Source organism: Nicotiana tabacum, chromosome 3, assembly GCF_000715075.1.
Source record: "Nicotiana tabacum cultivar K326 chromosome 3, ASM71507v2, whole genome shotgun sequence".
Taxonomy (NCBI): Eukaryota; Viridiplantae; Streptophyta; class Magnoliopsida; order Solanales; family Solanaceae; genus Nicotiana; species Nicotiana tabacum.
In genome coordinates this window covers 154,471,314-154,496,025 of record NC_134082.1, presented here as the reverse complement: position 1 = coordinate 154,496,025, position 24,712 = coordinate 154,471,314, and the positions used below count along the sequence as shown (strand labels likewise).

General features: G+C 40.5%; 1 protein-coding gene across 1 annotated transcript; it reads right to left on the bottom strand.

Annotated features, from left to right (window-relative positions):
• Positions 1-129: 129 nt before the first annotated feature.
• On the bottom strand, positions 130-24,006 carry LOC107798017 (uncharacterized). Its single transcript, XM_075246731.1, has 4 exons — positions 23,746-24,006; positions 1,188-2,142; positions 965-1,056; positions 130-288 (listed from the first exon to the last, which is right to left on the bottom strand). Exons 1-4 carry the CDS (start codon positions 24,004-24,006, stop codon positions 130-132), a joined length of 1,467 nt encoding a protein of 488 aa, XP_075102832.1.
• Between the last annotated feature and the right edge of the window lie 706 nt (positions 24,007-24,712).

Below are 24,712 nucleotides of genomic sequence, written 5' to 3'. Positions count from 1 at the left end.
CATTTCCAATGTTTCTTTTTCAGCATGCAAACCAAACATTTTTGTCTTCCCATGTTCATGTTTTCAGTAATGTGTGCATCTCCAGCAACGTGAGAATTCATGCACGACCAAAATTGTAATTGCAATTCATTATCCAGCCTGCCTTAAAGGCACCAGGCGTGAGCTGACTCTTCTGTCTCCATTGCTTAGCGCTTGAAGCATTGATGGAAAAGCATCCATTGAAAATTGCAGCAATCCCATTCCCAAGTCAGTCGTGAAGGAGGCAGTCGTGCATCCAGTTATAGAATACTGCATTTCATCTGTTCCCAAAAAAGCACGCCGCATGTGCTTTTGTTTTCAAATCTACCAGCGTCCATGCGTGCATCAATATTCCTCAAGATTATCTCCCACATGTTGGTCGCATAAAGTTGCTGGATTCTCTCACGTTTGAATGACTGCGAAGCGTGCATCTCCAACAAAAGATGCGTTCAGCGTACATCTGCTGCCATGCGTGTTCCGCAGGAAACATGCATTGTCGACCTACTTTTGTATCCTAGTAAACTGAAAGCATGCGATGACTCTTCTGTCGAAAAGCATCTGTTGAAAATTTTCAGCCTCATGTTTTTCTTTATCCAAGATTAATTTCATTTTCCATGTGATACTTTTGTTGACAACATGTGTTTTCTTCCATGCGTTCCACAGTAAACCATGTGTGCACATGAACAGATTTGTAGGAATCTGTGAAGGCTAAATTGTACAGTGCTTTGTATTAAAAGAATACCCTTTCGTTTGCATCATCCAAAATGTGAGATTCCTGCATTTCCTAGAAATTCCCTAGCGTGCTGGTGCACTCTCCAAGCATTTTGGCATCTGTTATTGTCCATAACTTCACGTGCCCCTCTTGTTTTCCCATGCTATGTTAATACTTCCCTTTGATGTGAATGACTGCCATGAAATGAACATTGTAAAAGTCGCCAAAGCTCACCTTTAATGTCCTCCCAGTGGATTGAATGCAATGCATTAATACCACCACTTGAGATTCTACTGTAAGATTAGGCTTTAGCTTCGATGAAATACCTGCAAAAAAGTGAACAAAGTTATCCGAAAAATTGCTAGCCAAACTCTCCTCAAGAATGATTCGAGTGGGGTAACAAAATGAATCCTCTTTTCCTCCTAATTCCTTGCAACCTTCACTCTTATGTATGGACATTGCATCTTATCTTCGTTAATAATCCTCCTTCCTATTGAGTCCATATCCCAGAAACCATGACATTCAGTATTTCCTTGATTTAGAGCATAATTGGCAAAGTGGTCTACTAATGTATTCCTTTCTCTGAATATGTGTGTGACCTTGATGATACTTTGTTCCTTCAATCTTAAAATCTCCGCTACATGTTCAGTAACATACCAAGAAGGCTTCCATGATTCCTCTATGATGTTCTTTAACAGCATTGAATATGTCTGCAGCCATATCTGGAAATAATTAAGATTTTTGCACATCTTCAATGCCTCCACAATAGCTACAGCTTCTAATTCATTGTTGGTTCCTTCAGAAATTTTCCTTCCTTCTGCATATATCAAATCACCTACCTCATCCCTTATGCAGAAACCAATTGAACTCCTCCCTGGGTTCCCTCTACATGCTCCATCCGTATTAACTTTGATCCATCCTCTTGAAGGAAATTCCCATAACACTTTATCATATTTCAGTCGAGGTGTGTATTGCACCATCATTGTCAGTAAGTCTAGCCACTTCTGAGGCACACGTAGTCCAGGCTTTTTCAGTTGGACAAGTGCTTGCACAGTAGACGACACCTGGTAAATAACTCTGCTCACTAACACTGCTTCTCCATATTTCAAACTATTTCTTCTCTTCCAAAGTTCCCAAACGATGTATGCAGGTAAAGCTTGTAATACTGGCTTCAATCTAGGTACAATTGGTGTTGTCCAACACTTTGTAATTGCGTGATGTAATGACAACCCATCTAATGCAATTTCTGCTCTCCTCAGGAAATAAGTCCAAACACTTCTAGCTGCATTGGATGTGAAGAACAGATGTAGTAATGACTCCTCCTTAGGATCAGCACAACACCAACATTTAGATGGCATTGAGTATCCTAGTTTACGCAATAAATCATCAAGTGGCAGTTTGGCTTTCCACACCTACCACAGGAAGAAGGATATCTTGAAAGGTAAACCTTTTATCCATATTGTGAGCACGTGATTTTTGCCCTATATATGAATAATTCCCAAAAAATTCCAACAAAATAATTTTTCTTTATTTTTTACAATTTTTGTGCATTTCGGTGTCATTTCCTTGATAATTATCGCATTTTAGTTTATATAAAATACAAAAATATGCATTTTGCATTTAGGTTTTAGTTTTATATTTTAGTATCAATTAAGGGTTAATTTATTTAGACAAAACATGAAAAATCACAAAATTAGTTCACTTTTGCATTTTAATGATTTTTATTGTGAATTTGTCATGAAATAGTTTTTTTTAAAACAATTTTAGGAATTAATTAGTCTTTGTTTTGAAATAATTAGGATTTCATGTTAGTTTTACATCTTTATAAAAATTAGAAAAATTATAAAAAAATTTAAAAATGAGAAAAAGGAAATAAAAGAGAAAAGAAAATAAGAGTAGGATAATCTGGGCCAATTCCGTTCTTAAAACCCCCCAGCCTAAACGGATCCCAGCCCAAAATCAATACCCATTCCAACCCCAGCCCAAATCACCCCTCCTTGCCCATGACCCGACCCGTCCATCAATCAAACCCACAGACCCCTAATCCCAAAACCCACCCCTCTGTGACTGTTCTTCTTCTTTGAAGAACATGCGAGTCAGGCCTCAAATCCGTCCCAATAAATCGTCAAAATTCACGCGAGTGAGCATCAAGGCCTAACCCACGCATCCCTCTACCTGTCCTCTTGCTGTTGTTAATGGATTTTCTAAGGCCAAGATTCGTTTCTGTTCACTCGCTCGATTTTGAGAGGAGGCACGCGATTGGAAGGTCCTAGAGACGATTCGCTGGATGAATGTGAGGCATTGGATTGATTTCGTTCAATCCGAGCCCCACATTCATCAGGGATTCGTTTCATAAAAGGGCTCAATCCGATTCTTTGAAAAAAAAAAAGGTTCAGAGGTTCGATTTCTAATTTCTATTTTGGTTTTCTGATTCTCGGCGTTTGTTTGATTGATACTGAACCCTCGTTGTTTTGGATTTTTTTTAGTTTCAATCCCAGAAAATACAGAAAGGATCCCAGATTTCTATTTCTCTTCGTTAGAGTAAAAACAAAATGAAACAAAAATAAAAAAAGAGTTTCGATTTCTTCGCATATCGTCTCTGGTTTAATTGTGCGTGTGATGGAGTTGGTTTACAAATGGAGCTCGTTTGAGAATCGCTGAGTTCGTCGCTGTCTAAATTTCTGATTGCTGCTCGCCTTTGCTATTGATTTGGTTGTGTTTCGAACCTTCTGTTATTTTACTGCTGAAAGTTTGGAGTCGAAATCATGTAATGTCCTTCGATTCTGTTATTAAAAGAAGTTCAAAATTTCAGGTTCAATCTTCATCTCTCTGTTCTTGCGATTCTGTTTTGTTTTAGTGCTTTGAACTATGTGTTTCTGTCTCGAGTGCTCTGTTTGTGCTGGGATCGAATCTCCTGTTGAATGAATTCATTCTCAGTAGTATGATGTATTTGAGTATTTTCAGTTAGTAGAAGTCGATTTGAATAGTCGTCTTTCATTCCCTATATGTCTTGACGGTTATTCAAGCTTGAAGAATATTCTAAATCAAGTGTCGTCGACTTCAAATGAACAATGTGTTCATGTTTATTCTGGTTCTGTTTAGTTTAGTTTACATATGAATTAAACTCTGAAATTGTCTGCCCTGCAATAATGGTACGAATCTGATAGTTTGACAAATGCGTTTGATCAAAGTCAGATTTGATTCTTGGTCGTTTGAGTTAGTGAAACACGTCATTTGCTGTTAGAATCAGTTAGATTAGCTATTTGATAAAGAAACTTATTATTGTTCAAATGATCCATAGTTCAGTAATGGGTTCTTTAGAGCTTGTTGTAAGTGTTTGGGTTCAGTTTGCTCGTATAAGCTCGAGACGAGTTCCATAAGCACTGTTTGATATGTCTATTTCCTTTCATCCTGTCATCCTTCCAAAATAGGACTATATTCTCTGGGTTCTTCTTTTCAGTTTTAAGTTTTGTTGATATATGCTACTGATTTAGCTAAAGACCAGCTTGAACTCGTGTTAGTTTCGCGTTAAGTGATTTTTTCAATGGTCCAGGTCTGTTTGTTTCAATTGTTTGGACTTAAAATTTAAGTTTGAGGTTCAGTTGTGTGAGTTGTTCTTCGGTGGTTCTGTTTTTCTAAGCTACAACTTTCCTCTCGCCTTTCTTTGGCTATTCAAATTTGTCTCGAATGATGTTTAGAGGCATTGTCTCAATCTCAAAAATGTAAATGTTGTTCAGGCATCCATGTGCTATGAATTTGCTGAAATTTGTTCGCGTATACATGGTGGAGTTTGTTCTCTGATGTTTTCTGTTGTTCATGGTATGGGTTTGTTGATTTTAGTTTTAGTTTCAACGCAAAATTGGATATGGTCTACGTTAATATCGATTCATGTTTATTCCCTGATGGATCCGTTTGGTATTGTTGTTTGCATATTGATTAATTTGATCCATTGGCCCACTGCATCTTAAGGTACATGAATTGCTTTTTTTTTCTTTTCGGATATTTATTGTGTCTTCTCCGTTAGGATTAAAATGGTATGCTTGATTTTAGAGCAGCTGGTTTGTTTTTGGATCTCATTATCTGTAGCTAGAATGTTTTTACCTGTGGCTCAACTTTTTTTTTTTACGAATTCAAAATATATAAAGGGGAATCCTGATTTGTTACCCTACTGTTTCCGTTCGTCTTATTAGTATTAATTAATACCTCGTTTCGTGCTTGCCAATGGTTAGAGTTAATAGGCTAGAGACAATCTGTTCGTAAAATGCTTGGGCAATTCCGTATGATTGGAAGTAAATTTCTTTTTAATATGGTTTCCCACCATTTCAGCTTCTATAAATCATGTTTTACGATAAATTTCAAAGCAAAAGAGAAGAACAATTCATGAACATTCATAGGCTGCTTTAATTGGGTACAACCCTTTGGGACAATTTAAGGTGTGCCATGTCGAACAGAAGGACAATCGCATGGCCCTCACTTAATTAATTTTATTCCTTATAAATCGAGGTGTGCCATTTAGTTGAAATTCCATGGCCCTCGCAAAGTGCAAACGCGTAGTGGCTTTAAATGCGCTCTTAATAAAATTACCTTCCTGAACTCGGGTGCGCATTGATGCGACCCAAATCCAAATCTCAATGAAGTCGAAATGTGTTGACAATCACGGGCGCATTGATTGCGACGGGGTTCGAAACGCGTTTTCACGACATCGTAATTCTTTAAAATAAAAAGCGGTTTACAAATAAAAGGCACATAAGCTAGCAGGTATTAAAATCAGCTAAAATCAAATACAACAGTTAAGCGACCGTGCTAGAACCACGGAACCCGGGAATGCCTAACACCTTCTCCCAGGTTAACAGAATTCCTTACTCGGATTTCTGGTTCGCGGACTGTTAACAGAGTCATAAATTTCCTCGGTTCGGGATACAACCGGTGACTTGGGACACCATTAATCTCTCAAGTGGCGACTCTGAATAATTAATAATTAAATTCCGTTCCGATTGTCCTTTAAATGGAAAAACTCCTTTATGCCCTTACGGGTGTAGGTGAAAAAGGAGGTGCGACAGCTCTGGCGACTCTGTTGGGGATCGAACCCAGAATCTCTGGTTCAGGGTTCAGAATTTGAGCTTAGATAAATTGTTGTATTTCATTACATTTGATTTTCCTACATATTTCATGCTGAATGTGCTAAATGTTACCGCTTTGATATTATTTGAACTATATATAAACTGCGCCGACACCCTTCTCTCTTCACCTCCGGGGATGTGCTTACTGTTGAGACTCCCTATTCTGTTAGTGTCATACCTTGAAATAAGAAAGAGGCCGGACAAGTTACAAAGCCGGATGGCCTTTTGGTTCCCGGTAAGTTGCCCCCTCCTCGACTCGAGTTGTCCGCTCGGGTACACAGTCTAGAACACTGACCCAGGTTTTTGAACATAGAATAACATGACTTCATGCCGGATCCCTAGTAGGAACGGTTATTTGCATCATGTTGCATTTGACTTAGGGGACTCAACACAGGGGTTGGGTCCGTCTAGGACTAGCAACCTGAAATGAAAAGACCGTCCTGATGCATCCTACTTGCTCTGTACATATATTTGTTTCGAACCTGCATGTTGACCGGTTTCTGAATCTCGGGAATGTTGGAAAATTGAGAAAAAAAAAAGATTAAAGGGGGAAAAAAGGAATATCAATTAGGGAGTTAATTGTTTATTTTATAAATAAAAAATCAATGACCAATTACTGGCGGAACTCTGCCGAAATTTTGAAAAAAAAGGAAAATGTTTTATTTTGTTTTACTTAAAAAAAAAAGCAAAGGAAAAATAGAAAAAAAAGAGTCTTTTATTTTTTGGAAAGTTGGTTGTTGAAAAGGAAAAGGACAAGAAAAGTTTTTGTTTTAGTTCGAAAAACATAAGTTGTTTCATTATTTGTTGAAAAAGGAAAAAAAAGTCTTTTATTTTTAGTTTGAAAAATAGGTTGTTTTATTATTTGTTGAAAAGAAAAAAAAGAGTCTTGTTTCTAAAAATAGTTTTTCGCTTATGAAATGCCAAAAACAAAAATGGAAAAGAGTCATGTTTTAAAATAGTTCAGTTAATTTGCCCGAACTACGCATGGTTTGATTCTCACAGGGCGTGAGATACGTAGGCAACCCTCATCGGGTCCAACCCCCCCTTCGCAAAAATAATTAAAAAATATCAAAATTTTAATTTTTGTCATAAATAAACCAGGTGATGCTGTTTTTGTCAAAATAGCCAAATGTTCCCAAACGGGGCGCCGGAAGGCTGACTTTGCATAAACAGCCACCTTTGGTCATATTTTCATTTTTTTTGTTTTTCGACCCTCACAGCCTTAGGTTTTCGTCCGCAAGGCGTTGAAAGGCCGTGTTGCAATACTGGGTATTTTTATCTTAAAAAAAGAGAAGTAAGAATCGTGAATAAGCTGGATATTAGATAGTTTTTTTTTGAGTCGAATAAAAGTTTTCTTTTTGCTTAAACGCTTTAATAAATGTGCAGGATGAACACGATGATAAATGAGCCCTTTTCAATAATGACCAAAATCCCTTTTGAGCTGCAATTATGGTGGAATGATTTAGGCAAAGAGGGGCAAGACGAAGTGAAAAAATATTTGAAAGACCTTCCGGATTTATTAAACATCCAGCCTCGGGGGGATATCATCAGGGCATTGGTCGCCTATTGGGATTCGACACATAATGTATTTCATTTCTCAGACTTTGACCTCACCCCAACATTGGAAGAAATAGCGGGGTATATTGGAAGTGATCAAGCTCCATTGAGGTTCAAATACTTGGTGGCTCCTAGAGCCATTACCATACACCGGTTCTTGGATTCCTTGAAAATACCCCGAACAGCTCATCATCCAGATTTTGCAAAGGGTTTCTGCAGTTTCCGCTTCATATATGATAGATATGGCCATGTGGGCGGGTTCAACAATCCAGATTTTAAGCTATGCAGTAGAAGTAACCGACAAAAATGGGAGGAACACAGACGGGTGGCATTTATGATAGCCTTTTTGGGACTCATAATATTCCCAAGGAAAGATGGTAATATTGATTTGAAAGTAGCAGGGGTCGTCAATACCTTGCAAACCATGGGTAAAAGCACTTTAGCACCTATGATCGTGGATGACATCTTCCGGGCTCTCACTGCGTGCAAAGCTGGGGGCAAATTTTTTGAGGGATATAACTTGTTGTTACAAATGTGGATGACTGAGCATTTGTGCCATCGCTATCAGCTATTGAGTTATGGTTTGGCTGAGAAAACTTGTATAGGAGAATTTTACACAAGAATCAAAGGGGCTAGTCTACCTGAAGGAGTCACGGCCTGGACATCATTATTTCGGAACCTCAATGCCAGCCAGATACAGTGGGTGCTTGGATGGTTGCCTGTCGAAGAGGTCATATATATGCCAGCAGCCCGCCCGCATTTTTTGTTGATGGGACTCAAAAGCATCCAACCCTATGCACCATATCGGGTTCTGAGGCAACTCGGGAGATATCAAGTAGTACCGAGAGATGAAGATCTGAGTACCCAAGTGGTCGAAATTAGTCCTGACGGTCGATTCCCCGAGGAAGAAGTTCACCAAATTTTGAGTGAGTGTCAACATTTGATGGCAAACACTTGTGTGTCTGATAGGGTTAAAGGGGAAGTTGCCCTAGGGTATCATGATTGGTTCAGAGGTGACGTGGCATGTGGGAGACCGGCTAAAAGACCTCATCTCGAAGATTTCGCCAAGTCGTCCCAAGAGCAGTGAGATTGGTTAGCAAAGGAAGAAGGCTATCGAGTTGAGATTGGTAAATTGAAGCAGCAAGTTGAGAGTCTGAAATTCGAGAACAGTGTACAAGTTGCTGCGGATCAAGGTGAAAAGAATAGACTAGCTCGAGAAAATGAAGCACTTAGGGCACAAATCCGGCAATTGAAGATAACCATCGATAAGCAACCGAGGAGCCGATCTGATGAGCAATTGATAAAAAGATTGGAAAACGAAGTCAGGGAATGGCAGGATGAATTAGAAAAATCTGAGAATATCATGGCAGAACTTAAAGCACAGTGGGCTACAAGAACAGAGGAGCGTCGCCAGTACTTGACTCAGTTGAAAAGGGACCATGAGAAAATTCTTGCCAATTTAAAGAGAAAAGTGGTTGCCCTTGAGGGTAAAGCGGTTAGGCAGGCTAGAGATTTTGAAATTGAAAGTGGACATTGTTACGACTTGTTGGCCCAAATGGAGATAGAAGTGCAGCGGCTGCAAGACCAACACCTGCAGAACTCTCGAGCTTTAAAGACGTGCAGCGATCAGATAAGATGCTTGCTCATAGAAAAGAAGCAAACAAAAGACAGGAATAGAGCCATTGCTCATGCCATTTTCAGGAGATGCCGGGTTTATGAAGACATGACCTATACTACTTTTGTCTCAGCAGTGATGATCTATGTGAAGCGAACCATGAATGAGTTAGAGCAGCTTGAAATGGATTTGGATCCTAGGCCAGCGGCGAGGCCGAACGACGCCCCGCGGACACCTAAGTTTGAAGCACTAGAGTATGCATAGTCCGTGTCTGTAATTTTCTACCATTTTGAGTCAATCTTTCGTATGTCCGTTATCTTTCTAGGTCAAGTACGTCTGCAGTCTTAGAGTCTGTATTTGCTTTTAATTTGCGTCTGTTAGTTTCATTCCGAAAAGTGTTGAGTTTGTAATAGTTTGTTTTAGTAATGAAAATTAAAAATTTCAAAACTTTCCACCCTGTATTGTTGCATTTATTTTCATGAACTACGTTTGGTCTGATTCGTGCGGGGTCAAGATACGTAGGCAATCCCTATAAGATTCGACAGTAATCATAAGAAAAAAAAAAGAAAAAACCAAGGAAAGAGAGAAAGAGAGAAAAGAGCGGAAAAATAAAAGAGAAATGAGCGGAAACACAAAAGAGAAAGAAACAAAAGAAAGAGAAGAGCATAAGAGAGGGATGAGGTGAGGAAATTTGAAAGAAGGGTAAAAAGAAACAAGGAACGAAGTGCCGGGATGACGCATGCGATCGAGCAAATGCATAATAGAAATGATTAACTGTATAAGTGCATTCATGCCAACGTGCGGTTGTTAAATCTGTTAAAACCTAATCGCTAACAAAGTGGTTGTCTAAATGTGTGAGTCCAGGCAGGTGGTTAGTTGATTGGCAATTCTGGCAACTCACCCGTACAACACCCGGTCGAAAGATCAAGTAAAAATGACAGGGCAGGATTCGGAAATCAGCATCGTAGACCCTTCAAATGAAGTTGAGGTAACAGATGTGGGTGCTATGAAAGAAGAGATGAGGAAATTAAAAGAACAAATGGCTGAAATGCATCGGGCATGGTCTCAGGGACATCCGACACCACTATATCCCGCTAATCCATCTTACATCCCACCCCTGGCTCAAGCTCAGGAGCCTACCACTCCCCACGCATCTTCAGCCTTCCCCTATCACACCCAGGGTTATGGTACCACTTCATACGCTCCCCCAACTCCACCCCCTAAACAGAACCCTCCACCATCCATGGTTCCCGTCTTTGTGGCACCTCCCCCAGCCCCATTACATAGATCGTCCAGTGAGCCGCTATTCCAAGCTCACGACACCCAATATTACCCTCCCGAACCCACTTTCAAAGCGCCCGAGCCATATACCTATTCTCCCCATTTTGAAATCCCGAGAGAGGTTGAGAAGCCGGTTAAGAATACAGAACAGGAGGAAGTGATTCGTAAAGTCAAAAGGCTGGAGCAATCCTTCAGGAACATGCATGGTTTAGGTAACCAAGTCAGCGTCGCATACAAAGATTTGTGCCCTTTCCCTGATGTTCAGTTGCCTGCGGGGTTTAAAATGGCGAAGTTTGACTTGTATGAGGGGCACGGTGACCCAGTAGCCCATCTGCGTGGCTTTTGTAGAAAAATGAGAGGCACTGGGGGAAAGGATGAATTGTTGATAGCATATTTCGGTCAAAGCCTGAGCGGGTCCACGCTGGAATGGTACACGAGACAGGACCCCGGCTGATGGTATACATGGGATGATTTGGCACAGGCATTCATTGGCCATTTTCAATATAACCTTGAGATAGTCCCCGACCGTTTGTCATTGTTGAAACTGGAAAAAAAAGCCTGGGGAAAGTTTTAGAGAGTTTGGTTTCCGCTGGAGGGAACAAGCTGCAAGGGTTGATCCTCCAATGAGGGAGAGTGAGATGGTAGATTACTTCTTGCAAACATTGGAACCTACCTATTTTGGTCATCTGGTGACATCCGTCAGAAAGTCGTTTAATGAAGTGGTAAAAATGGGAGCCATGATTGAAGAGGGATTGAAATCTAATAAGATCTTGAGCTACTCGGCATTGAAAGCAACCACCCAGGCCATCCAAAGCGGTACTGGTGGTGTGCTTGGAAAGAAGAAGAAGGAAGAAGTTGCTACGGTTGAAGCTAATGCCTGGTCCAGGCCCAATAACCCTCCACTCTATTAAAACCAACCTAGACCCCACCACCCAAACTACCAATATACCCCATATGGCCCACCACAACACTACTATCCACCACCAGAACCACACTTTTCTATCCACCACGCCCAGACCTACACTCAGCCTCCGGTGCACTCGCAATGGCGTGCACCGAATCCCCAAAACACACATCCACCCCCACAAAACACCTATCCACCTCCCAGGGCAAATGGACCAGGAACCAGCTTCCGCCCAAACCAAGCTTTTAGAAGTGAGAAGGCCCCAAACAGAAAAACATTTACTCCGCTGGGAGAATCTTACACTGCTCTTTTCCATAGATTGAAACAGTTGGGAATGTTGACCCCAATTGAATCCAAAGCATCAAACCCCCTTCCCAGAAACCTGGACAATTCTGTCAGCTGAGAGTATTGCTCAGGGATGCCGGGGCATGATACTGAAAAATGTTGGAAGTTGAAAAACGCGATACAAGAGCTCATTGATAATTGCCATATTGAAGTACAGGCTCCAGAGGCCCCAAACATCAATCAAAATCCGTTACCAGCGCATTATGAGGCCAATATGATCGAACTGATACATAAGGGGACAGAGCCTAAAAAACCTTCGCAGGTGGTGATGGTGATTCGTTCTACGGAAGCCAAGGAAAAGACAGTGAGTGCAAGGCCAGTGGTTCAGTTAAAAGCAATAAAAGACAAGCCAGCGTTGGTAATGGGAAAGGGACCGTTTGTGGCTGCAAAAAAGCCAGAGCCAGTCAAGTTAGTGGTACCAGGGTCATCATCTGCACCTGTGGTGGTTGTGAAAGGGGCCTACATAGAACCAATTGTCATAAAACCAGTAGTCCAGTTACCCATGGTTGATAGCAAAGCCGTACCGTGGAAATATTACAAGGTAGTGGTGACATACAAAGGAAAGGAAATTGAGGAAGAGAGTTGTGAAGCACAAGGACTAAATCGGTCAGGACGTTGTTTTGCTCTCGAATAGTTGAGAAAGGCTAAGGGCGCTAAAGACAATCCAGTGCCAGTCAAAAAGGCTGTGAAGAAGAGGCAGAAGAGTTTCTGAAAAAGATGAAAGTGCAAGATTATTCTATTGTTGAACAACTGAGAAAAACACCGGCCCAAATCTCGTTGTTGTCGTTGTTGATTCATTCTGACGAGCATTGCCGAGCTTTGATGAAGATATTGAATGAGGCTCATGTGCCCGACAAAATTTCAGTGAACCATCTGGAGACAATTGCCAACAAGATCTTTGAAGTGAACAGGGTAGCATTTTCTGATGATGAATTGCCTATGGAAGGCACATAACACAATAAAGCTCTCTATTTGACGGTAAAGTGTGAAAGTTCAATGGTTACTCGGGCACTAATCGATAACGGGTCGAGTGCTAATATTTGCACGCTGTCCACATTGAACAAGTTGAAGATCGATGATGATATAATCCACAAAAATAGCATTTGTGTTCGAGGGTTCGACGGAGGGGGAACAAACACAGTAGGGGACATTGTACTCGAATTGACTATTGGTCCAGTCGAGTTCACTATGGAATTTCAGGTGTTGGATGATGCAGTATCCTACAATTTTTTGTTGGGTCGACCATGGATCCACGCGGCCAAAGCCGTGCCTTCCACGCTGCACCAAATGGTCAAGTTCAAGTGGGACAGACAAGAAATTGTGTTATATGGGGAAGATCCCACATGCGCCATGAATGATGCCATTGTGCCCTTTATAGAAACTAAAGATGATAAGGGACCATGGGTTTATCAGGTCTTCGACACGGTCCTAGTGAGTAGAGTGCCCGAGGGTGAAAGCATTCCATGTCCCAGGGTGGTAGCTGCGACCGTCATGGTAGTATCAGAAATGCTGGGTAACGGGTTCGTGCCGGGGAAAGGTCTGGGGGCTGAACTTCAGGGCATTATTCAACCTGTTTCCCTACCCAAAAATCTGGACACCTTCGGATTGGGGTTCAAACCAACAGTGGCAGATGTTAGAAAGGCCCGTAAATTGAAAAAGAAAGCTTGGTTTCTTCCCAAACCAATTCCACGTTTGTCCAGGTCCTTCGTCAGGCCGGGTAGCAAGAAACAGTCATTGGCAAAGGTGTCAGGTTCACTGATTGGGTCAGAGGGGAATTTGGATAAGGCGTTCGAGAGAGTATTTGCTGAAGTGAACATGGTTGAGGCCGGGGAAGGGTCAAGCGGAGCAGATATACAGTACATTGGACCACATGCTAACATCAACAATTGGAAAGCTACTCCTCTTCCAATTCGGAGAGAGCCGTGGTAGTGGGTTTTGTTTTCCTTTTGACACCTGGATTATTCCAGGGTTTGTAATCCAGTTGCTATGTTCCGTCCGTTTGGATGAGTTAAAACCTGGTTATCTTTACATTCAATGAAATGCAATTTTCTTCGTTCCTAATTTTGTTTCCATTTTCTTTTCTTTTGTACAGTTCTTTTTATGCTGATATCAATGATATGACATGCATGGGGAATCTTCGTCCCAGTTTTAAAAGCCAATCTAGCTCGGAAGTAATAATACAAGAAATCGAGTGTGATGATGGGGTGGATTGTAACAACGATGAAGCTTATGAGGAAATTAGTAAAGAATTAAGTCATTTTGAAGAAAAACCCAAACCTAACCTAAATGACACAGAAGTAGTCAATCTAGGGGACAAAGACAATGTGCGGGAAACTAAAGTAAGTGTTCATCTGGAGCCACAACTCAAGGAGGAGATAATTAAAGTATTGCATGAGTACAAAGATGTTTTTGCATGGTCATATGATGATATGCCAGGTCTAAGCACCGATTTGGTGGTTCATAAATTACCCACCGATCCGGCACTCTTCCCTGTCAAGCAGAAGCTAAGAAAGTTCAAAACTGACATAAGTGTGAAGATCAAAGAAGAGATTACCAAGCAGTTTGAGGCAAAGGTCATTCAGGTTACACGGTACCCCACTTGGTTAGCTAATGTCGTGCCTATGCCGAAGAAAGATGGCAAGACCAGGGTGTGCGTCGATTATCGAGACCTCAACAAGGCAAGTCCAAAAGATAATTTCCCACTGCCCAACATCCATATACTGATCAACAATTATGCCAAACATGATATTGGCTCTTTTGTGGATTGTTATGCGAGTTATCATCAGATTCTAATGGACGAGGAAGATGTAGAAAAGACGGCGTTCATCACGCCGTGGGAAACGTATTGTTATCGGGTCATGCCGTTTGGTTTGAAAAACGCTGGGGAAACTTATATGAGGGCCATGACAACCATATTCCATGATATGATACATAAGGAAATCGAGGTGTACATGGATGATGTGATCGTGAAGTCTAGATAGCAATCCGACCATGTCAGAGATTTGAGAAAGTTCTTTCAAAGGCTTCGCAGGTACAATCTTAAGCTCAATCCTGCAAAGTGTGCTTTCGGGGTGCCATCTGGGAAGTTGTTGGGGTTTATAGTCAGCCGGCAGGGTATTGAATTAGACCTGTCGAAGATCAAAGCTATTCAGAAATTGCCACCTCCAAGAAACAAAACCGAGGTGATGAGTTTGTTGGGAAGATTGAACTATATCAGCAGGTTCATTGCTCAGCCCACGACAACTTGTGAGCCAATTTTCAAATTGTTAAAGAAAGACGCTGCGGTTAGATGGACTGATGAATGTCAGGAGGCTTTTGATAAGATAAATGGGTATTTGTCGAATCCACCCGTGTTGGTCCCGCCAGAACCAGAGAGGCCTTTGATTCTATATCTGGCAGTTTTGGATAATTCATTCGGTTGTGTAATGGGGCAGCACGATGTTACGGGCAGAAAGGAGCAGGCTATCTACTATCTCAACAAGAAGTTCACATCTTACGAGGTTAAGTATACTCATCTGTAAAGGACATGTTGCGCCTTAACTTGGGTGGCACAGAAGTTGAAACATTATTTGTCATCTTACACTACTTACCTTATATCTCGCTTGGACCCGTTGAAGTATATTTTTTAGAGACCCATGCCCACAGGGAGGCTTGCAAAGTGGCAGATCTTGCTTACAGAGTTCGACATTATCTATGTAACACGGACTGCAATGAAAGCACAGGCACTAGCCGATCATTTGGCTGAGAACCCCGTCGATGAAGATTATGAACCTTTGAAAACTTATTTCCCTGATGAAGAGGTGATGCACATTGATGAATTGGAACAAGCTGAGAAGCCAGGATGGAAAATTTTCTTTGATGGGGCTGCGAATATGAAAGGCGTGGGAATAGGAGCGGTACTTATTTCTGAAACAGGTCAGCATTACCCTGTTACAGCTCGACTTCATTTCTACTGTACGAACAACATGGAAGAATATGAGGCATGTATATTGGGATGGAGATTAGCTGTGGATATGGGTGTACGGGAAGTCTTGGTCATGGGTGACTCGGAGCTACTGGTACACCAGATTCAAGGAGAATGGGAAATGCGGGATTTGAAGCTTATACCGTATCGGCAGTGTCTGCATGAGCTTTGTCAATGTTTCCAGGCCATAGAATTCAGGCACATTCCAAGGATTCATAATGAGGTTGCCGACGCTTTGGCTACTTTGGCGTCGATGTTGCATCATCCAGATAAGGCTTATGTTGATCCGTTGCAGATTCAGGTTCGTGATCAGCATGCTTATTGTAATATGATAGAAGAGAAAATTGATGGCGAGCCGTGGTTCCATGATATCAAAGAGTACATTAGGGCAGGAGTATATCCGATACAGGCCACCGGTGATAAGAAAAGAACAATTCGGCGATTGGCAAGCGGGTTTTTCTTTAGTGGAGGAGTGTTGTACAAACGAACTCCGGATCTCGGGTTGTTAAGATGCATTGACGCGAGACAGGCTACATCTATCATGACTGAGGTACATTCTGGAGTTTGTGGACCGCATATGAGTGGGTACGTTCTAGCAAAAAAGATTCTCCGAGCAAGTTATTATTGGCTCACCATGGAGCGGGACTGTATCAGTTTCGTGCGTAAGTGCCATCAGTGCCAAGTGCATGGAGATTTGATTCACTCTCCACCATCAAAACTACATACGATGTCCGCACCATGGCCTTTTGTTGTGTGGGGCATGGATGTTATTGGGCCAATTAATCCAGCACCATCAAATGGGCACATGTTTATTTTGGTAGCTATAGATTATTTTACCAAATGGGTGGAAGCTAAGATGTTCAAGTCTGTGACTAAGAAAGCTGTAGTCGACTTCGTGCATTCAAATATCATCTGTTGGTTTAGGATTCCAAAGGTAATCATCACGGATAATGGGGCTAATCTTAATAGTCATTTGATGAAGGAGACATATGAGCAGTTTAAGATTACCCATAGGCATTCCACTCCATATCGTCCCAAGGCAAATGGTGCGGTTGAAGCAGCCAATAAGAATATAAAGAAAATACTCCGGAAGATGGTTGAATAATCTAGACAGTGGCATGAGAAATTACCTTTTGCATTGTTAGGATATCGCACCACCGTTCGTACCTCGGTGGGGGCGACTCCTTATTCATTGGTGTATGGCACCGAGGCAGTAATACCCGCAGAGGTGGAAATCCCGTCTCTGCGAATTGTTGCAGAGGCTGAAATCAATAATAATGAATGGGTGAAAAGCCGTCTTGAGCAGTTGAGTTTGATTGACGAGAAGAGATTGGCATCAGTGTGTCATGGCCAACTGTACCAACGAAGAATGGCAAGAGCATACAACAAGAAAGTGCGTCCAAGGAAATTCGAAGTCGGACAGTTAGTACTGAGGCGGATTTTGCCTCATTGGGCTGAAGCAAAAGGAAAGTTTGCCCCAAACTGGCAGGGACCATTTGTGGTAACCAGAGTGTTGTCTAACGGGGCATTGTATTTGATAGGTGTGGAAGGAAAATGTATAGAAATTGCCATCAATTCCGATGTGGTCAAGAGATATTATGTATGATTTATTTAGTTCTGAATGTATCTGTTTGTATTTGGCATATCTTAAAGATTGAAATGATGAAGACTTTTTGTCCTGCTATCCAAATACTCTTATCCCTTGTTATCCCCTTTGAGCCTTACTTATTTTTCATACCCCTCTTTCGGAATCAACGACACTATCAGGGAACACAGGTGCCAAACATAAAAGAAAGAAGAGAAAAACAAAGGAAAAGGAAAAAAAAGGAGAAAAGAAAAAGAAAAAAGGAAGAAGAAGAAAAGAAAAGAAAGAAAAGCAAAAGAAACGAAAGAAGAGAAAAACAAAAGAAAAGAAAAAGAAAGAAAAGGAAAAAGAAAAGAAAGAGGAAGAGAAGAAAACAGAAAAAAAGAAAAACACAACAACAAAAGTTAATTATGATACAGTGAACTACGTTTGACTTGATCCCGAAAGGGTACGTAGGCAGCCTTACTCCGAGGTTCAGTCATACCAAAATAGAAATCCAAAAATCCCCAAGCAAAAACTGGGGCAGAAGTTGTGATTGTTGTGAAAGTTGGATTCCGAAAGTTGTAATTTGAACCCATTTGAATTGTTTTGAGCCTTTCATACCTTTCTTTCTAACCCAATCCAAAAGCCTACATTACGGTCCAAAGGAAGACCTTCTGATCAATTTTTAGGAAACGCCAAATCAAGTAGGTAACGGTAATTCGTGGCAGTGGCAACACTCTGGATCAAGCAAGAAGAACAAAAGATAAAAATGAGAGTCTTATGAGTGAAACCCTCACGGGCACCGTAAGGCGACGGGAGCTGAGAGAAAATAAATGAGAGAGTCTTATTGGTGAAAACCTTCGCGGGCACCTTGAGGCGAAAGTGAGTTGAAAAATGGTTAAATGGCAAAAGGTCTGTGGGTGGAAAAATGTTTCGAAGTATCGTAGGAAAGCAAGGGTAAGATCTGGGTAATTCAAACAATTGATGGAAGTGCTGGGCAAGAAAGTATGGCAGTTGAAAGCTGGTTATTTGGACAGATTGGGCCGATCAATCCAAAATGCATGTCATAACCATTGGCACCAGCTGTTTCGCTCAGATAAGTTTCTTCTCCTTCTCTTTTTAAAACAGTCATCTGGTTTTGGATTCTTCTTATCCTTAACTCAAAAATCATCGCATTTCATTTTCTTTTGAGGGTTTCATCTAGCTGAGATGTTTCAGTACCAGTTTTGGTCAATGCAAGCATAAAGGATTTCAAAGCTCACTACCAGCTTCCAGAATTGTAAAGCTCAACGTGGTCAGAGCATGTCAAAAACAACTTGATGTCAAGTGGAATATAGGGAATTAACAGAAGTTTCATCGTTGAAATGATTGGGGAATGTCGTGGGAAAGGCAAAAGTTTAGACAAAAGGTCAGAAAAGTGAAATAACAGCATGGGTGTAAAACATTTAGGTCGCCAGATGTTGGGAAATTTAAAAGTTGGTCAGAAAGTCAAGCGGTTCAAGGTCAGTACGTGGAAGACAGTCAACACAAAGCAAGGCAGTGGAAGGATTTTTCAGCAAGAATGCCATCAACTAACCACCGTTTTAAACTGACGAAATTTTCTTTGATTGAAACAGGGGCAGAAAGTTAGCCGTTGAGGAGGAATTCTCCAAGAAGGAAAAACAAGCAGTAATCAGGTTTGATCGCAAAGTGCGGTTTGATTAAATACAAGATAATCCTGAATAGCATAGGGGAATATAATTTGATTGCAAAGTTTGCATGATTAGAATAAATGCAAGTTGTCATGACCTCCCTGGATAATAGGACGTAATTCATATACCCGGGTAAGATGCCTTGGTACCGTGAGAAGTAACACCTTGGGTTTATAATTGTTTGGAGCAGTCAGGAGCCCGCCTGGATAACAGAGGAATACATTCAAATTCAGAAATCAGGAGTCCGCCTGGAGAATACAGACATACCATTCAAATTTTAAGCAATCAGGGGCCCGCCTGAAGAACGGAGGTAATACAATGCAAGTTGTTAGCTTCCCATCAATCTCTTTGTTTATATTTGAAGTCAGGAACCCGCCTGAAGAACAGAGGTACAGAGTTCAAAATTCAGAAATCAGGAGTTCGCCTGGAGAATAGAGACATATAACTTAATTTTAGCAATCAGGAGCCCACCTGGATAATAGAGGAGCAGTTTCAATTTTAAGTTCAGCAGTCAGGAGCCCGCCTGGAGAATGGAGGTGTTAAATATTTTAAGCAGCCAAAGTCAGGAGCCCGCCTGGAGAATGGAGGTGTTAAATATTTTAAGCAGCCGAAGTCAGGAGCCCGCCTGGAGAATGGAGGTGTTAAATATTTTAAGCAGTTGAAGTCAGGAGCCCACCTGGATAATTGAGGAGCAGTTTCAATTTTAAGTTCAGCAGTCAGGAGCCCGCCTGGAGAATGGAGGTGTTAAATATTTTTAAGCAGTCGAAGTCAGGAGCCCGCCTGGATAATAGAGGAGTAGTTTCAATTTTAAGTTCAGTAGTCAAGAACCCGCCTGGATAACAGAGGAATACATTCGAATTCGAGTTTATTCAAGTTCAGCAGTTTGGAGAGAGGGAATAACATCTCAATTCACCAGGGGAATAGCAACAGGGAATTTTGTCGATGAGGCAGCAAGGAAGTACAAGAGCAAGTTTGAAGAATTTAGATAGGATTTTTGTAATTCATAGAGCATAGTTAGTTTAGATTCTTTTATCTTTGACGTGGTGTAATAAAGGAAGTCAGCAAGCAGCAACAACAACAATCGCAGTGAAATCACAGCTCCCGGTAGTCCCAGCTACCGGTCATTCCCGAACTACACTGACCTGATTCCTGTTAAGCCCAGGATATGTAGGCAACCTCTGAAGCAGGATGCGGTCAAACTTTTCAAAATTGCTTCACAACAGAATATTTGAACGGGCAAAAATCGCTCGTATTTGCTCACTTATCTTTGCCCGAAAACCTTTCGTGTTTCCGAGCAAAGAGGGGCAGCTGTGAGCACGTGATTTTTTCCATATATATGAATAATTCCCAAAAAATTCCAACAAAATAATTTTTCTTTATTTTTTACAATTTTTGTGCATTTCGGTGTCATTTCCTTGATAATTGTCGCATTTTAGTTTATATAAAATTTAAAAATATGCATTTTGCATTTAGGTTTTAGTTTATATTTTAGTATCAATTAAGGGTTAATTTGTTTAGACAAAACATGAAAAATCACAAAATTAGTTCACTTTTGCATTTTAATGATTTTTATTGTGAATTTGTCATGAAATAGTTTTTTTTAAACAATTTTAGGAATTAATTAGTCTTTGTTTTGAAATAATTAGGATTTCATGTTAGTTTTACATCTTTATAATAATTAGAAAAATTATAAAAAAATTTAAAAATGAGAAAAAGGAAATAAAAGAGAAAAGAAAATAAGAGTAGGATAATCTGGGCCAATTCCGTTCTTAAAACCCCCAGCCCAAACGGATCCCAGCCCAAAATCAATACCCATTCCAACCCCAGCCCAAATCACCCCTCCTTTCCCATGACCCGACCCGTCCATCAGTCAAACCCACAGACCCCTAATCCCAAAACCCACCCCTCTGTAACTGTTCTTCTTCTTTGAAGTACACGCGAGTCAGGTCTCAAATCCGTCCCAATAAATCATCAAAATTCACGCGAGTGAGCATCAAGGCCTAACCCACGCGTCCCTCTACCTATCCTCTTGCTGTTGTTAACGGATTTTTTGAGGCCAAGATTCGTTTCTGTTCACTCGCTCGATTTTGAGAGGAGGCACGCGATTGGAAGGTCCTAGAGATGATTCGTTGGATGAATGTGAGGCATTGGATTGATTTCATTCAATCCGAGCCCCACATTCATCAGGGATTCGTTTCATAAAAGGGCTCAATTCGATTCTTTGAAAAAAAAAAAAGGTTCGGAGGTTCGATTTCTAATTTCTATTTTGGTTTTCTGATTCTCGGCGTTTGTTTGATTGATACCGAAATCTCATTGTTTTGGATTTTTTTTAGTTTCAATCCCAGAAAATACAGAAAGGATCCCAGATTTCTATTTCTCTTCGTTAGAGTATAAACAAAATGAAACAAAAATAAAAAAAGAGTTTCGATTTCTTCGCATATCGTCTCTGGTTTAATCGTGCGTGTGATGGAGTTGGTTTACAAATGGAGATCGTTTGAGAATTGCTGAGTTCGTCGCTGTCTAAATTTCTAATTGCTGCTCGCCTTTGCTATTGATTTGGCTGTGTTTCGAACCTTCTGTTATTTTACTGCTGAAAGTTTGGAGTCGAAATCGTGTAATGTCCTTCGATTCTGTTATCAAAAGAAGTTCGAAATTTCAGGTTCAATCTTCATCTCTCTGTTCTTGCGATTCTGTTTTGTTTTAGTGCTTTGAACTATGTGTTTCTGTCTCGAGTGCTATGTTTGTGCTGGGATCGAATCTCGTGTTGAATGAATTCATTCTCAGTAGTATGATGTATTTGAGTATTTTCAATTAGTAGAAGTTGATTTGAATAGTCGTCTTTCATTCCCTACATGTCTTGACGGTTATTAAAGCTTAAAGAATATTCTGAATCAAGTGTCGTCGACTTCAAATGAACAATGTGTTCATGTTTATTCCGGTTCTGTTTAGTTTAGTTTACATATGAATTGAACTCTGAAATTGTCTGCCCTGCAATTCTGGTACGAATCTGATCGTTTTGACAAATGCGTTTGATCAAAGTCAGATTTGATTCTTGGTCGTTTGAGTTAGTGAAACACGTCATTTGCTATTAGAATCAGTTTGATTAGCTATTTGATAAAGAAACTTATTATTGTTCAAATGATCCATAGTTTAGTAATGGGTTCTTTAGAGCTTGTTGTAAGTGTTTGGGTTCAGTTTGCTCGTATAAGCTCGAGACGAGTTCCATAAGCATTGTTTGATATGTCTATTTCCTTTCATCCTGTCATCCTTCCAGAATAGGATTATATTCTTTGGGTTCTTCTTTTCAGTTTTAAGTTTTGTTGATATATGCTACTGATTTAGCTAAAGACCAGCTTGAACTCGTGTTAGTTTCGCGTTAAGTGATTTTTTCAATGGTCCAGGTCTGTTTGTTTCAATTGTTTGGACTTAAAATTTAAGTTTGAGGTTCAGTTGTGTGAGTTGTTCTTCGGTGGTTCTGTTTTGCTAAGCTACAGCTTTCCTCTCGCCTTTCTTTGGCTATTCAAATTTGTCTCGAATGATGTTTAGAGGCATTTGTCTCAATCTCGAAATGTAAATGTTGTTCAGGCATCCATGTGCTATGAATTTGCTGAAATTTGTTCGTGTATACATGGTGGAGTTTGTTCTCTGATGTTTTCTGTTGTTCATGGTATGGTTTTGTTGATTTTAGTTTTAGTTTCAACGTAAAATTGGATATGGTCTACGTTAATATCGATTCATGTTTATTCACTGATGAATCCGTTTGGTATTGTTGTTTGCATATTGATTAATTTGATCCATTGGCCCACTGCATCTTAAGGTACATGAATTGCTTTTTTTTTCTTTTCGGATATTTATTGTGTCTTCTCCGTTAGGATTAAAATGGTATGCTTGATTTTAGAGCAGCTGGTTTGTTTTTGGATCTCATTATCTGTAGCTAGAATGTTTTTACCTGTGGCTCAACTTTTTTTTTTACGAATTCAAAATATATAAAGGGGAATCCTGATTTGTTACCCTACAGTTTCCGTTCGTCTTATTAGTATTAATTAATACCTCGTTTCGTGCTTGCCAATGGTTAGAGGTAATAGGCTAGAGACAATCTGTTCGTAAAATGCTTGGGCAATTCCGTATGATTGGAAGTAATTTTCTTTTTAATATGGTTTCCCACCATTTCAGCTTCTATAAATCATGCTTTACGATAAATTTCAAAGCAAAAGAGAAGAACAATTCATGAACATTCATAGGCTGCTTTAATTGGGTACAACCCTTTGGGACAATTTGAGGTGTGCCATGTCGAACAGAAGGACAATTGCATGGCCCTCACTTAATTAATTTTATTCCTTTAGAAATCGAGGTGTGCCATTTAGTTGAAATTCCATGGCCCTCGCAAAGTGCAAACGCGTAGTTGCTTTAAACGCGCTCTTAATAAAATTACCTTCCTGAACTCGGGTGCGCATTGATGCGACCCAAATCCAAATCTCGATGAAGTCGAAATGTGTTGACAATCACGGGCACATTGATTGCGACGGGGTTCGAAACGCGTTTTCACGACATCGTAATTCTTTAAAATAAAAGCGGTTTACAAATAAAACGCACATAAGCTAGCAGGTATTAAAATCAGATAAAATCAAATACAATAGTTAAGCGACCGTGCTAGAACCACGGAACCCGGGAATGCCTAACACCTTCTCCCGGGTTAACAGAATTCCTTACTCGGATTTCTGGTTCGCGGACTGTTAACAGAGTCATAAATTTCCTCGGTTCGAGATACAACCGGTGACTTAGGACACCATTAATCTCTCAAGTGGCGACTCTGAATAATTAATAATTAAATCCCGTTCCGATTGTCCTTTAAATGGAAAAACTCCTTTACGCCCTTATGGGTGTAGGTGAAAAAGGAGGTGTGACACATATCATCTTGTAAGCTAATCTTGGGTTGGCTCTTCTTCGCACGTAATCCCATGCAGACTTTACTGTAAAATGTCCCCTTGTTTGAAGCATCCAGAAAGGAGTATCTAACTGTGAACTTTCAGTTGGTGGTCTAATATTCGGCACAATGTGGTGTGCCAAACCTTCAGGTAGGCTCTCAAACATTTTATCCACATTCCACATACCATTTTCAACCATATCATTGACATTATGAATATCCTCATCGATACCAAAATCTGCCGGTACTTGAAAATATAAGGCTCCTATCTTAGTCCAATTGTCGAACCAGAATAGAGCTGATCCCATTCTCAGTTTCCATTAGATTTGATGCTCAATCAAGTCCCTACATTCTAGCATTTTTCTCCACGTGTGGGATCCACCCTTCCAAGGTACAATTATTGCATTTAGTTTCTTGCAGTACTTTTGACTAATAAATGCACTCCACAAACTGGGTTTTGTCCTGAAATTCCACCACAATTTGCAGAACAGTGCCTTGGATACATCATGTAGGGACCTGAAACCTATGCCTCCCTCCTCATAAGGCATACAAAGGTTAGTCCAAGATGCCCAATGTCTAGTGCTGCCTCCCACATTGCTGCTCCAGAAAAACTTGGCAAAAATGCTATGTAATTTGTTGATCACATAACTTGGTGGATTCACTGGTGACAACATATGAATTGGGATACTCTGCAGGACATTTGCGATCAAAACCACTCTGCCTCCTACAGATAGGATTTTGCCTTTCCATGACTGCATTTTGTCCATAGCCTTGGTGATTAATCCTTGGTAATAGTCTCCCCTTCTTCTTGCATAAAAAATAGGACAGCCAAGATAGGTCATAGGGAAACATTGTCTTCGTATACCTGTAATCCTTTCCACCTTGTTAATCACCTCATTATCCGTTAAATGATGCAGGTATATGGCTAATTTGGCTTTGTTCACCAGTTGACCAGATGATGATTCATAAGCTTTCAAAACCTCCATGACAAGTCTCAATGAAGTTTCATCAGAT